Below are 12,612 nucleotides of genomic sequence, written 5' to 3'. Positions count from 1 at the left end.
TTTAGTATCTATAAAAATGTTATCCTGTCAATTGGACGTAAAATCAATTATTGAGGTTTATTGAGATTTATTGCAGCCATATTTTCAGGCAAGACTTTACAAATATTACAAAATTATAGCAATTTAATAAAAAAAATAGTTTTAAATAGACATTAAATTTAGGACTCGAATTCAACCATATAGAAATTTTTCATCAGTGCTGCAGTATTAATTGTACTGATTCACTGACATAAGTACTGTTGCTTTTCTCTCGAACTATCGATTATCGAAAAAAGGTCAAAGAAATAAACAGGTGACGGGTGTGGCTATAACTAATTAGGTAAATATTGATAAATCTTGCAATTAATAGTGTAGTGATTTAATCATGAAATGATTTGGTTGCACTAGTTACATTGTATTTGAAATATTTCCATTGATTTCCAATTAAAAATAATTACAAATCTCTTTTCTTTTTGTGTTGTGAATAATAGAGGTGCGCCCTTTGGTCCAATGAATAGTACTGATTGTGCCTGCATATTCTGATTTTAATATGTATATATATATATATATGTATATACCACTCTGATATTATGTTAATTGTATAAGTTTGATTGCAAAGTTTAGAAAGAATAACTGTTGGTAGTTACAATTGGTTAATACAAGCATTTATAAATTTAGAATAAACACGTTGCTATTATAATAGTAAATTAATAGTGATTGAAGCTTGGTTAAAGAAATGAAAGATGTCTATCCTTCATGAGCGTACCTACAGTGGATGATGCGTTGTATGGTTTGCTATTGATGCTATGCGTGTTAAAAATTTAGTACATAATATGTAGCGCGATGGGAGACCAAAGATTAGTCGATTAGTAAGCTGCATAGTTGAAATTGAGCGATTTTGTTACTATTGTAAGCGTTCTATTGCTTCTTTAAAACTTCATACTTATTTTGATATAGCATTACAGCTCTTATGCCTTTCAGCCTTTGTGAGATTCGGCTTCCAACTCAAGTCTATCCGTACGGGCATATACAATTTATACTGAAACAAAATTACAACATAAGAGGAAAGGTTATCGATTGTGACTCGTGACTGTCTAATTTCCATTAGTTTAGCACCAATCAGAGGTTTCTTGATGAAATGGATATTCATACTAATACTGGAAAACCCATTTCCATCATAGTGCATCATTATCATCAACTTTACTACTTAGGAGAAGTATCCACAATCAATCAACTGAAATGTCTTCGGAATTTTGATAGCTGTTTCAGCTACAAATCTATATATAATAAGCACGTCAAATAATGTAACGCACTAACAAACGGCAGGTTGATTCGTACCTACGAATATTGTGAATTTTTAATGGGCCTGTAGATAGGGAAAACACCATGTAACAATATGCTAAAGATACTCAAATTATATCGGAAAAATGACGATCTTCGTACACGCATAAATCTATCAATTATTAACAACTTGTCACCCAGAATAGTGTAGTGAATGTAAACAATATAAATTTTGTAACTATTTATTTGCCGGATGTCAATAGCTCAAATAATTTGATGATAAGCATATTAATTGAAACAGCTATCAAAATTAAATTTGTAATATAAAGTAGGATCGATAAAGCCGCCGACGGATGCTTTGATTTGGTCAGGTAGTCGGACCGATATGATCAGATTATATAATAATATCAGGTGGGCATAGGTATGTCATCTGACATAATTATTCTGTCGTGCGATAGGTTTTCGTTTCACCTGACTTCCTGACAACCTGACCAAATCATCTGTAGCGTTTGTCAGGTGATTCCGTGTCAGTCGGGCTTTAACATCAGTATATCATAATATCAGCGAGTAAGTATATGTAGATAATGGATACTTTAGCCATTTTTTCTTCTTAAATTAGTAATCGAAAATTTTTAGTATTTCAATAAAACAGACGTGATGCTGTGCGTTCTATTTAGGAAGCGAAAGTTAACTGACAAAATCAGGCATTAAGTCTGTAGGCAACACCTGATTTGGTTTAATTCACTGTCGAGCCGATCAAATCAGAGCATCTGTATGGATTTAGATTAAAAATTTCTTGGTACCTATTGCAACTATACCTATATACTATATTCTTCATCATTATAATAAATGAATTTATTTCTACAAATTTTTTCGGGTTTGAAAATAATGATTGATTTATTAAAACACTCAAACCATAAGGATTGATTCCAAATTATAATTGCACTACTCGGGTTGTCAGATACACCGATATTGACTAATGTCACATCAATTCCGTAGTATTATTATTATCTGCTTACCTTGCTTGCACAGTCGAAGCAGGTGGTGACTACTTTACTGATAATGTTCATGAGGTTTTTGGTTTCCTGAATGACGTTATCAACTTTGCTGAAGGTAGCCGCTCGACCCACCGTTGGATCTTTGACGGTGAACTGAAGCTGTTGAACATAGGTCGGAACCCGGTCTAGGTGTTCTAGTAACAGCTTTTTACTTGATCCAATTGGTACCTAAAAGAAAAATCAAATCGTAATGACTGTTGTGAACGTATATAATGGAATAAGGGAGAAATAATATAATTCTTTCATCTCTTTTTTCATTAATAACTCTTTTTTGGGGAGAAAAATTTAAATCATGACATGGAATCTATGCACAAACTGGAAAATAAAATCTTATAAAATAATAATTGATAGACAGGCAAGCTGGATTTTATTCAAATTTTACACCAGCTGATCAGGCACATGGAAAAAGTTAAAACACCGTCTAAGGAGAAGTTCTTTTACTATTTTTTTTAAAAAGAACACAAATCTTATAGCGCCTGTACACGTGCATGGATTTACTTGCACCAATAATGTGTAACTATCGCGATAATAACTGTTTTCACGTAAAAGTGCTGACTGTTTTGTCAATCTCATTCTTCAAGAGTAAGTGAGACATGATGTTAGAACTATTTGACAGGTCCTGATAATTGGTTGACCTCAAAATGAGTCTTTGCATGATGTAGTTCTATTTATATTGTTCTACTGCATAGACGCAGATATCGCACTGTCCAAGTAGTAGTCCAATTGTCGCGTAAAAATTCAGAAGCTTCTGAACTTTTTTAATCCATACATGCAATCTTGCAATTTGTACGATAATACGTGTTTACACGTGCATTTTTTTGTTATGGCCGCAATAATATTACGTACTGTCAACATTAAATCCATGCACATGTAAACGGGGTATTATATTGAATGACAAGTAAACAAGGAAAATAAAATAATGAAACATTCTTTCCAATCTCATATTCTAAAAATTTTGCAAGAAACAAAAGAAAATTATAAATAAAATTACTTTGTTTCCACCAGAGTAGTATTGCCATAATTGAAAATTAATGTGTTTATTTAAAATTTTATTTATTTTTAATACGGTGTTTATTGAAATATTGAGGTAATATTAATTCATACCTGATAGGAAAATTGTCTAACAACTTTATATAATCTATTCGCTTCTTCTGCAAAGTATTCAGCCTGGGTGAAGAGATCTTGCGTTGTCATCAACTGCCCTTCGCCTTTCGTGAATTGATACATTGCAAACGCCATGGAAGACATATTTTTAGCCCTAGAAGAATGAAAAACATACAATTTAAAGATCAATTCAAACTTTTTATGTTGGAAGACCACATTAAGTTAGCTGTGAAAGAATAAGGTCGATGTTCTAACATGTAAATATGATTTATTTGTATTTTTATAAAATTTTAACTTCGTTCTGTTTTTAAGATCATTCATTGTTTTTGTTTAGTTAAATAATTAAAAATCGGTAGACAAACTAATTTGTCAATTTAGAAAACCTCCTTTATTATATAACAAATATTAGGATATAACGGATACCCTCACGCCCAAATTAGTGCATATTGATATTTTACTGTATTTATTAATTATTTTAATACAATAAAAATTTTCAAAATACAGATAGTTTAACAAAAAACCTTTTTTGAAAATGATTGGATTTTTATGTCCACATATATTAATACATAGACTTTATTTTATCTTCTGAAGAAATCTTTAACTCATTTTGCTTTAACATAATATCACACAAATTAAGTATTTCTACAGAAATCATTGTCGAAATCTTTCATATTTGTTTGTTAACAAAAGAAAGAAATTTTATGAGCAGACTGGATATCTGCGCCCGTTATTCAATGTATTGATAATATAAAATTATTGTTTAGGTCTATATTAATTTGTAGCTATAGTAGACTCCCGATTATCCGGGCTAATGGTGGGGAGAGGCGACACGGATAAACGTAAAACACGGATAATCCGAACTATGCTTAAAATACTACATTCTTAAGCAGATATTTATAATACTCATTATTTATTAAGAAAATATGTGATTTTAGTTTGTTTGCAGGCATCTTTTAATGATTTTTTATTATACCTTTTGACAATGTCATTATTTTCTTCTAACGCTGCTCCACTCTCTTGCCACTTGTCAGTTTCAGCATCCATTTCTGAAGACATCATCTTCATTTCCAATCCTGATTTCGCAATTTTAGCTTGCTCTTCGGAATCTAACCTAACTTCTTTCAAAGGCTTACTAGTAGTACCATGTTTCTGAAAATAGACAGGAGAGAATAGTGTTATCAACAATAGAGTAAAAAATATTGTTATGTTCAACCAATGGCAGGTCAAAATGTAAGACCGGTTTAACCCGGTGGTGTAGCTACCTCATCCCGAGAGTATGTAAAGCATAGGGACTCAGACCGATAGTTCTTAATCAATTTCCTGTTTTATAATATTATAGCCCATTTATGGATTTATTGCTGGCAGTGCATATTGTCACAACCATAAAAATAAAATGCAAACACTTATTGTTGTGCGAGTTGCAATACTGCCATGTATGGATCAACAAAGTTTAGTGGCTTACAAATTTTCTCGTGATAGTTGTGCGACATGTGTGCATGACCTGTAGAATGATTGCCGCGAACCTGATGGCAAACTATACAAACTACACCGCGCAGCATACAAAACATGCCTACAACAATAACAAACGCGTCTCGCTGACGATCAACATTTTTTCGTATAAACAGTTATTGTTGCGATAGTTTAATTTACATGCTATTGCTGGCAGTAAATCCATATGGGTACAGGTAAGGCTGGTCACATAAAAATATAGATTGAAAATAAATTGCTCTCAATATTGATTTTGGGTGAAAGTTTTTTTTAGAAAAACTGATTTTTGTATAGTGACCTAATATTTATAATTATGCCACTGGGTTAACCGGATATTTGACAATGTAACTAACCACAGTAGGTAATGCAAAAACGAAAATTACTGCTGGCATGGTAATGTAAGCTTATTATGTCGATTCCTTGGTACCGATTCAAGTACAGAGCTCGAAATAGACTGGACTAATGGACCCGACTCCATTTCATGAAATCCTCGAAACTATCGCTCCATCTCATGGAAAAATTTAAAATTGCGTTCTAGTTTGTGAATTAACCGGTTCTATGCCTTCAGCGAGTTTTCTCGCTTTATAAGGCCGTGATCGACGGGCCGCACATACAATTTTCGCGAGTTATTTCGCCACAAATTATCGGTAGACAGCGATTGTAGTAAGAGCATCGCTCTACATAGAATGTGTGTCGTTAAAAATCTGCGACCTGTCAGATACTGCAATAGTACTATCGTGAGCCGTAGAAAAGGTTAAGAAATAATAAAATTCATTTACTTTACCTACATTATTATTTTATTTAAAGTATAGAGCATTGACGTCCCCTAGGGATAGGTAAACCATACACTATTTATGGCCAGAATAAAGGAGGATAATATAATTTTTGATAGATAATTTCGTTGAATTATCGAAATAAGTTCAAATTTTTTGTATTAGAAATATTTTTGGCCATGGAGTTAATAGCATTTGCCTCCGAAAGACGTTTATTCTACATTTATCAGCCCATGGTAGATATATAACAAAATAACGAACGCACTTTAAAATTTTTGGTAAAAATGTCGAGTGCTCTATTTTGTAAAATTTTCCATTTTGAGTGTAGCACAAGTATTTTCAAGATAAGCCATCAGGCCTAGACCAATTGAGAGATCTTAGCTACATGATCTCCTGCCATCTCAGATATGCAACATTAATACGATATATTATAACATAGGTACTGTGATAAATAAATGTAAAGTGTGACTTACTCCTGGCCTCGGCAAAGACAAATAAACTTGTTTCTCGGGCTTTCCTTGCGCCAATTCTAAGACTTCTTTGGCAACGGCGGTGACGTCCGACAGCAGCCACTGCCACATGTCGGCGAACACTTCTAAATTTTCTTTAGCTATTTTACTAGAGGGGTAGACACTTAAAGTTTTGGCCGCCGTCACCACTTGTGGCCCGTATATTCGCAGGTTTATTTCTGTAAATTTTGCCGTCACTTGTAACGTTTCCGATAAGGCAATGTGTCTAAGGAGTTTGCATACCTGAAAAGAAATATGTTTTAAGAATTAATTTTTTTTTCAAGTCTGAATATACACGACACAAAACATTTAAATTTTTTTTTTTGAAAAATTGAAAATTTATTCACATGTATCATAATAATATAATATGTATGTATGATCGTTGTGAGCATTTGTCGACTTTATACATAGCAATTACACAGAACGATTGAGCTACCAACTTAATCATAATTTTTTTCCACCATGTCCCCGATCATAATAATATCATAATATGGGTCTTCACAGAGTAGAGGTTTGTATTAACAGATTTTGTTTTTACGATAAATGGATGTCAGCCACTTGCTCAACCTATTAGGTCGATACTCTGACTCATACACAAATTGAAAATGTGTACTTACCAGACCCAGGATTCGAACCTGAGACCCACGACATTATAGGCCGATGCTTAAGCACCCCAAATATGTTGGTTGATAATATACGCTCAGTTGCTAATGTAACCTATTATAAATAAACCAAAACATCTATTGATCAGCTTGGTGGCAATATAAAACAGTCTTCTTAAGAGCATACTTCAGTGAAACGGCAAATAATTTTCAACTATAGGTGCGACGAAATTTCGGACTCGTTGGCAATCGGAGAGTGAAAGTGGAGCTGTGAACAAGTCAATTTGTTTTGTGATGGTGACGGGGGAATTAATTCTTAAATCGTATAAAGATGACTAAATAACGTTACCCATTTACTTGAAAAAGAAAAGATGTCAATGAATATATTATTATTAATACTAATAGAACAATAAACATAACATTAAATGGACGCATGTTGACTTTTCATGACAAATTATGTTTTGTTCTGCACGCGTCGTTTGCACAATCTTTGCGTCGCGTAGTCACAATCGTTGTAGACCGTGCGCCAGCTGAAGTATAGCCCTAATATGTTGATACTTTAAATGCTATTGGAAACTATTGGAGATTACATTTTTTTTTTTTTTTCGACTATGTCCGAATCTAATAGGATCATATCGGCCTCCACAGAGTAGAGGATTGTATTGACAGATTTTTGTTTTTTTACGAGAAATGGATGTCAGCCACTTGCTCAACCTATTAGGTCCATACCCTGACTCACACACAAATTGAAAAACAATATGTGTACTTGCCAGACCCAGGATTCGAACCTGAGACCCATGGCGTGATAGTCCAGCGCTTAAGCCGTGCGGCCACCGTGGGTGATTACATTTTAGGCAAGTAACAAGTTGCTGATTGGATTTACTAGCTTATTATTTTATTTTTGTATACATTATTGTCTGTTAATGAGTGCGTTACTGTTTGCGTACCTGTCCATAATTGCCACAAAAAAGTTGTAAGCCAGACAAGAGTAGATGAGAGTAAGTAAAACTATGATGTCAATAACATACTTCCAATATGTGATCGATATGTTCCAACAAGGCATCGGCATGTGGGTTGAGTCTGGCAGGCGAGGGCGGGTGCGCCAGGGCTCTGGCGGCGGCCCCAGCAGACGCTGCCGCGGCACCCAGCTCTCCCGCCTGCTCTCTCGCCGCGCCCACCAAGCCCGCCCACAGCGCGCGAGCCGCTTCTAACGCCCCTCCTGCGGCATTTTCTAATTCACCTTCCATATCTGAACAGTAGTCCATTCCTTCGTGCATTACATCGTCCTGCAACCACAAAATATCATATAAATTCGCAGAAGTAATGATTACCCCCTTCCACACTTTCTTGTGTCGAACCGTAATACAATGTGATACATTTATATTAGCTTGCAGTTATATGTTGTGCTTTTGTAAATCATGATTATTTGGCTAAACGTGATAATAATTTGATAATAAGAATGGTACATAAAAATTAAGTATATTTGTGTGATTTAACTTTCCTGCCATACTCGAACCAACTCACCATATTCACAGCCACCCTCAAAAGCTGATTCAGCTCCAACTTGGTCCTGTCGCATAGCAACAAAATATTCTGCCTATAATTGTGACTGGTGTACGCCGAGTCAGTGAAATCCTGCGTTCTCTCGATGAGCTGGTCGAGCGCTCTGGCCAGCGCTTCTCTCTGCAGGGGACCCGCGTGAGCCCCTCGCGCCCGGGACACTAGCTGACCTAAGCGCCGCAGAGCCCCGCACACCGTGCCCCTCTCCCCTCCACTGTTGCCACTCGTATTCGCCCCTTCTTCGCAGTCCCATGTCTGAAAGGAAAAATACATTATGGGCATTGTATCTTAATTTGTTTATTATCACTGTGTTTAATTAATTGTTTCCTTATTTAAATTAGGTACCTATAATGTGTTAAGAATACAGTTTTGTTTATGTACAAACATTGGCGGAGAGGAACCAAAACTTATGTGTAATGTCATATTATGTATGTCTTGAACTTGTAATTTTTAATGTTCACTCATGTAAATAAATTATTTTAATTTGAATAATTGAAGTACATGAGGTCAATGATTGGTAATTTACAAACATTGGGTACTTATATACAGTTCTTTTTTTGAGTTGCTCCGCTCCAGGACCTAATACTTGCTCCGGCTCCGCTCCAGCGTCTGCTCCGCTCCGGGTAAAAAGTTTTAATTTTTTTTAAGTATTTCTTTTAAGTATTATATGTATACAAATGTTTAAAAAATAAAAAATAAGTAGTTTTAAAATAATTGTCATTTTCATTATTAATTCTATTCAACAAAATTTCCGACAGCAAATCATCTCTCATTATTTGCCTCTTCTGTCAAAAAAGTGAGGTTATTTATCACTCGGCAGTGTTATCATATTTGAAATAATTCCAGTGTCAAACTATATTATTTTCATTTGATTTTAGGAAGAAAATTTAATAATAAAAAAAACATCCGGAGCAGTCGAGCACTACAAATTTTCGGTACTCCGGCTCCGCTCCTCTTCCGGGTAAAATCCCATTGCTCCAGTGCTCCGTGCTCCTACTCCGAGCTCCGCATCAACGCTCTACTTATATATCCGCCCAAGTAATGAATGATGAATTACTGTTAGGTCAGCATTGCAACGATTTGCACATCTGGTCTATATTGACGAATGGGTCCAATTAGCGATAAGTTATGGTTTTTTGTGAAACATCTATCTATGCAGACATAGCACAATAAAATTTCTGAGGGTTTTAACTGACTTGTGATGCTAACAATTGAGCATCTGTGCTAGTGAAACGTTTTTTACCACAAAAATTTCTGGACAAATGAAACAAAAATCAAAGGCAGCAGGTAGGATCAATCCATAGACCTTTCAATTAGCATGCATGTACACTGCCGATTACTCAATTCCGGCCGTCAGATGAGTGACAATTAAAATTTATGTCTATATGTATTTATTTCAATTTTTAAAAGTATAGTTTGTGTTAGTATTAACAGATGGCACCGAAAATTTAATAATATTATGTACATTCCAATTTTAATTACCAAGGTATTTTATTTTGAATAAAAATAGCAATAATAATAGCAAGTATTGTAAATTTTTGATTCTCTTGGAAAGACAGGAGATAAAAAATGAGATTAACAAAGATGTAATTCTTTCATACAAAATTTGACGTTTGTAAACATCGTGTTTTATTTTGATAGAAAAAGTATGTCTATGCACACTGTATAATGTAACATTTCAGGAAAAACCGATGTTGTGTCCACAAATGAGTTATACCTACTATCTGTTGTAAGAAGACATTGTAAACGTTGGTTAAATGGTTGATTTTAGAGACCACATGTTTTAATGCTAAATTTTATTGGTCATTGCACGAGGAGAGCTGGACAGGTTTGAGATGAACTGTCAAAGAGGGGCAGGATGTTTATTCCAGCTATCGTCAATAGGATCAAGTATAGGTAGTAAGTATTATAGATTCGTACTTGTGATCTAGGGGTGAGCGCTGCCTGACAATCCAAGACTCCATCTTTAACAACGTAGTGGATGAGGTCCATCGCTCTTCTCATCTGGCAGAAAACTGTGTCTCGGTTCTCTCTCGCTGTGGCACATTCCGGGTGCCTCAGGCAAGCCTACAAAAGAGGATCCATATTATTTTTTATTGTTTATAGTTCATTCAATGGAATAACATTCAGCACATTTAAGAATAAATTATTTTGAAATATCTATCTATTTATAAAACAATACTTTTACTCCATAAGTATTTAGTAAATTCAATGAGTAATGGTTACTCATATTATCTTCTTATTTTCTGATGTGCTGTTGTCTTTATATTTTATCATGTTAGTTTAGGTTACTGTTTTGAAAAAATGTTTTATTTTTATTTCTTGCCGTACCTACCCAAATTGGATATTCTTTTATTACCTTGGAAGACGTTAAAAGCATCATTGTGGAGCGCTCCAGGACTTGTCTCGCGGCAGCCATCTGTGCTCTTCTCCTCTCGTCCTTGAGGTCATTCTGTCTCTCTCCCGTGACGTGTGCCAATTCCACCATCTCTCCGCCGAACACGGAGAACGCTTTCACGAACTCCGTGAAGTTCGTCACCGACTCCAGTCGACCGAGACTTCTCGCAACCTGAAACATTTATGCAAAACTTAGAATAACATTGTTAGGATTATGTAATGAGGGTGCGCCTCGATAATAGCTCACCTTTTGGAATTACTAGGGTGGAGAAATTATATGAAAATATCGTACGCCTACCCTAATAGGGAGCCGAAGTGACTTAAAAATGAATTAGGAGTAGTTTTCATAAAAAGGATTCAATTTGAATGTTTTGTTGATTGACATTTTGGTTGGTACCTTTTTTTTTTTAATAATTCACCATCAGCCACGTTTCCACGCCCATTATACGGTCTTATAGCATGACCTAACGAATTCGAGATACCTTTAAAGTTTTGCTGAGAGATCCCAATACCCTGGTTGGCGTACATAAGAGTGTGCGTGATTCCTATTACGGTCTATCCTCGATGAGAAAAGACTTTCCTCGTTCGCCGTAATTTTTGAGTAAGTCGCAATGGCCGACCGGTCCAACTGAACGTTGGAACGACATGAGAAGCTCTTCCTTTTCAACCAATATGAGGTTACTATCAGAGGATCTAACCGACGTATTCGCCAGTATAAGTAAGTCGGAGATTCTAGTTATTAGGTCAATCTGTGAGAGCTTGGGAGTCAAAATCACCGTGCTAAGAGAAGTCCAATATTCTGAAGTTAATCTGGTTATGTCTATGCACCATTTTATATTTGATACTTATAAAAAAGTCGCATTTTAACGTTGCAATAATTATCTCTAACCCCGAGATATTACTTGAATGATGCGCAAACTAGAGGGACTTCATAAAAAAACTACGAACATAGCTGAACCCACCTTATCTTTAGCTAGGAGCAATTGTTTAACAACGACGATATCCGCCAGTAAGAGAACCCTAGTGACGGAAGCCAGGAGCCCTCTCGCCGCCCTAACCATGGCTGCCCTCTCGCTGCCATCAGGGTCACCTCCCAGAGGACATCCTCCGCCCACCCCTGACGAGCTTCCACCCACGGAGCCTGCAGCCACGCACAGCCTTTCGATGCTGCCGCCTGAAAGAAAAGAAAACATTTTGGTTTGTATATGTTTTTTTCACAAATTAATAGTTAGTATTAATGAAAAGTAAGTAGACATTTAGTTAAATGAAACGTACTAAATACGTATAAATCAATAATTTTATCATTCACACGTAGATGGTCATATACCTACCTACTATACATTCTTGCCAAAATGAATTTTTAGTGCAAAAAAACAAACAAGTGAATCTGGCGGGCAATTCTCCGTGTTCACTAAATGGCCACTCTAGATTATTAAAGGTACTATTAAAAGTATCTAGTATAGTGTAGGTACTTCATCTTACGATCTTGCATAGACAAAGATTAACATATCCATGGCTTGATGCACAATATGATAAATGTGATTAAAAAGTATTTCTGTTGCAATATACTTTCGTTTACTCTCGCATCTTTTAATCTAAGAATATGTATAGTTTAGGACAAAGACTTTATTAAAGAAAACCTCCGTATATAAAGATTTTATGTAAACATTATGAAACCTCAGCAGCAATTTTCTTTCACGCAACCAATTCGTCGGAAAATTTAAAAGGATGCCTCCAAAACCAGTACCCAAATTTATAAAAAGATTCATGTTTCTTACAAATTGATAATTTTATATTTATTTAATAATATCGATCTGGATTGCTAAAATCAGTGATGTTCCGTATGAGTAGGCAGGTCATG

At 35.3% G+C, this 12,612-nt stretch overlaps 1 protein-coding gene across 1 annotated transcript; it reads right to left on the bottom strand.

The window, feature by feature from the left end:
- Positions 1 to 922: 922 nt before the first annotated feature.
- alpha-Catr (alpha-catenin related) lies at positions 923 to 11,944 on the bottom strand. The gene is made up of 10 exons (XM_085946582.1): positions 11,714 to 11,944; positions 10,714 to 10,923; positions 10,275 to 10,421; positions 8,319 to 8,609; positions 7,823 to 8,080; positions 6,157 to 6,435; positions 4,396 to 4,571; positions 3,423 to 3,576; positions 2,280 to 2,486; positions 923 to 1,018 (listed from the first exon to the last, which is right to left on the bottom strand). Exons 1-10 carry the CDS (start codon positions 11,942 to 11,944, stop codon positions 923 to 925), a joined length of 2,049 nt encoding a protein of 682 aa, XP_085802708.1.
- Positions 11,945 to 12,612: the final 668 nt, after the last annotated feature.

The sequence above is a fragment of the Rhyacophila brunnea genome, unplaced genomic scaffold (assembly GCF_057557595.1).
Source record: "Rhyacophila brunnea isolate RB1 unplaced genomic scaffold, BYU_Rbru_1.0 scaffold_2, whole genome shotgun sequence".
NCBI classification, from domain to species: domain Eukaryota; kingdom Metazoa; phylum Arthropoda; class Insecta; order Trichoptera; family Rhyacophilidae; genus Rhyacophila; species Rhyacophila brunnea.
Note: the sequence above shows the minus strand (reverse complement) of the source record. Positions and strands in the feature narration are given on the sequence as shown.

Bases quoted from the DNA above. Each gene is read 5' to 3' on its own strand.
- alpha-Catr (XM_085946582.1), bottom strand. From the start codon at position 11,944: ATGTTTTCTTTTCTTTCAGGCGGCAGCATCGAAAGGCTGTGCGTGGCT. The intron at 10,422-10,713 runs GTAATAAAAGAA...CCTCTTTTGTAG, and splicing joins TGCTTTTAACGTCTTCCAAG to GCTTGCCTGAGGCACCCGGA. The intron at 4,572-6,156 runs GTAAGTCACACT...GTCTATTTTCAG, and splicing joins TGTCTTTGCCGAGGCCAGGA to AAACATGGTACTACTAGTAA.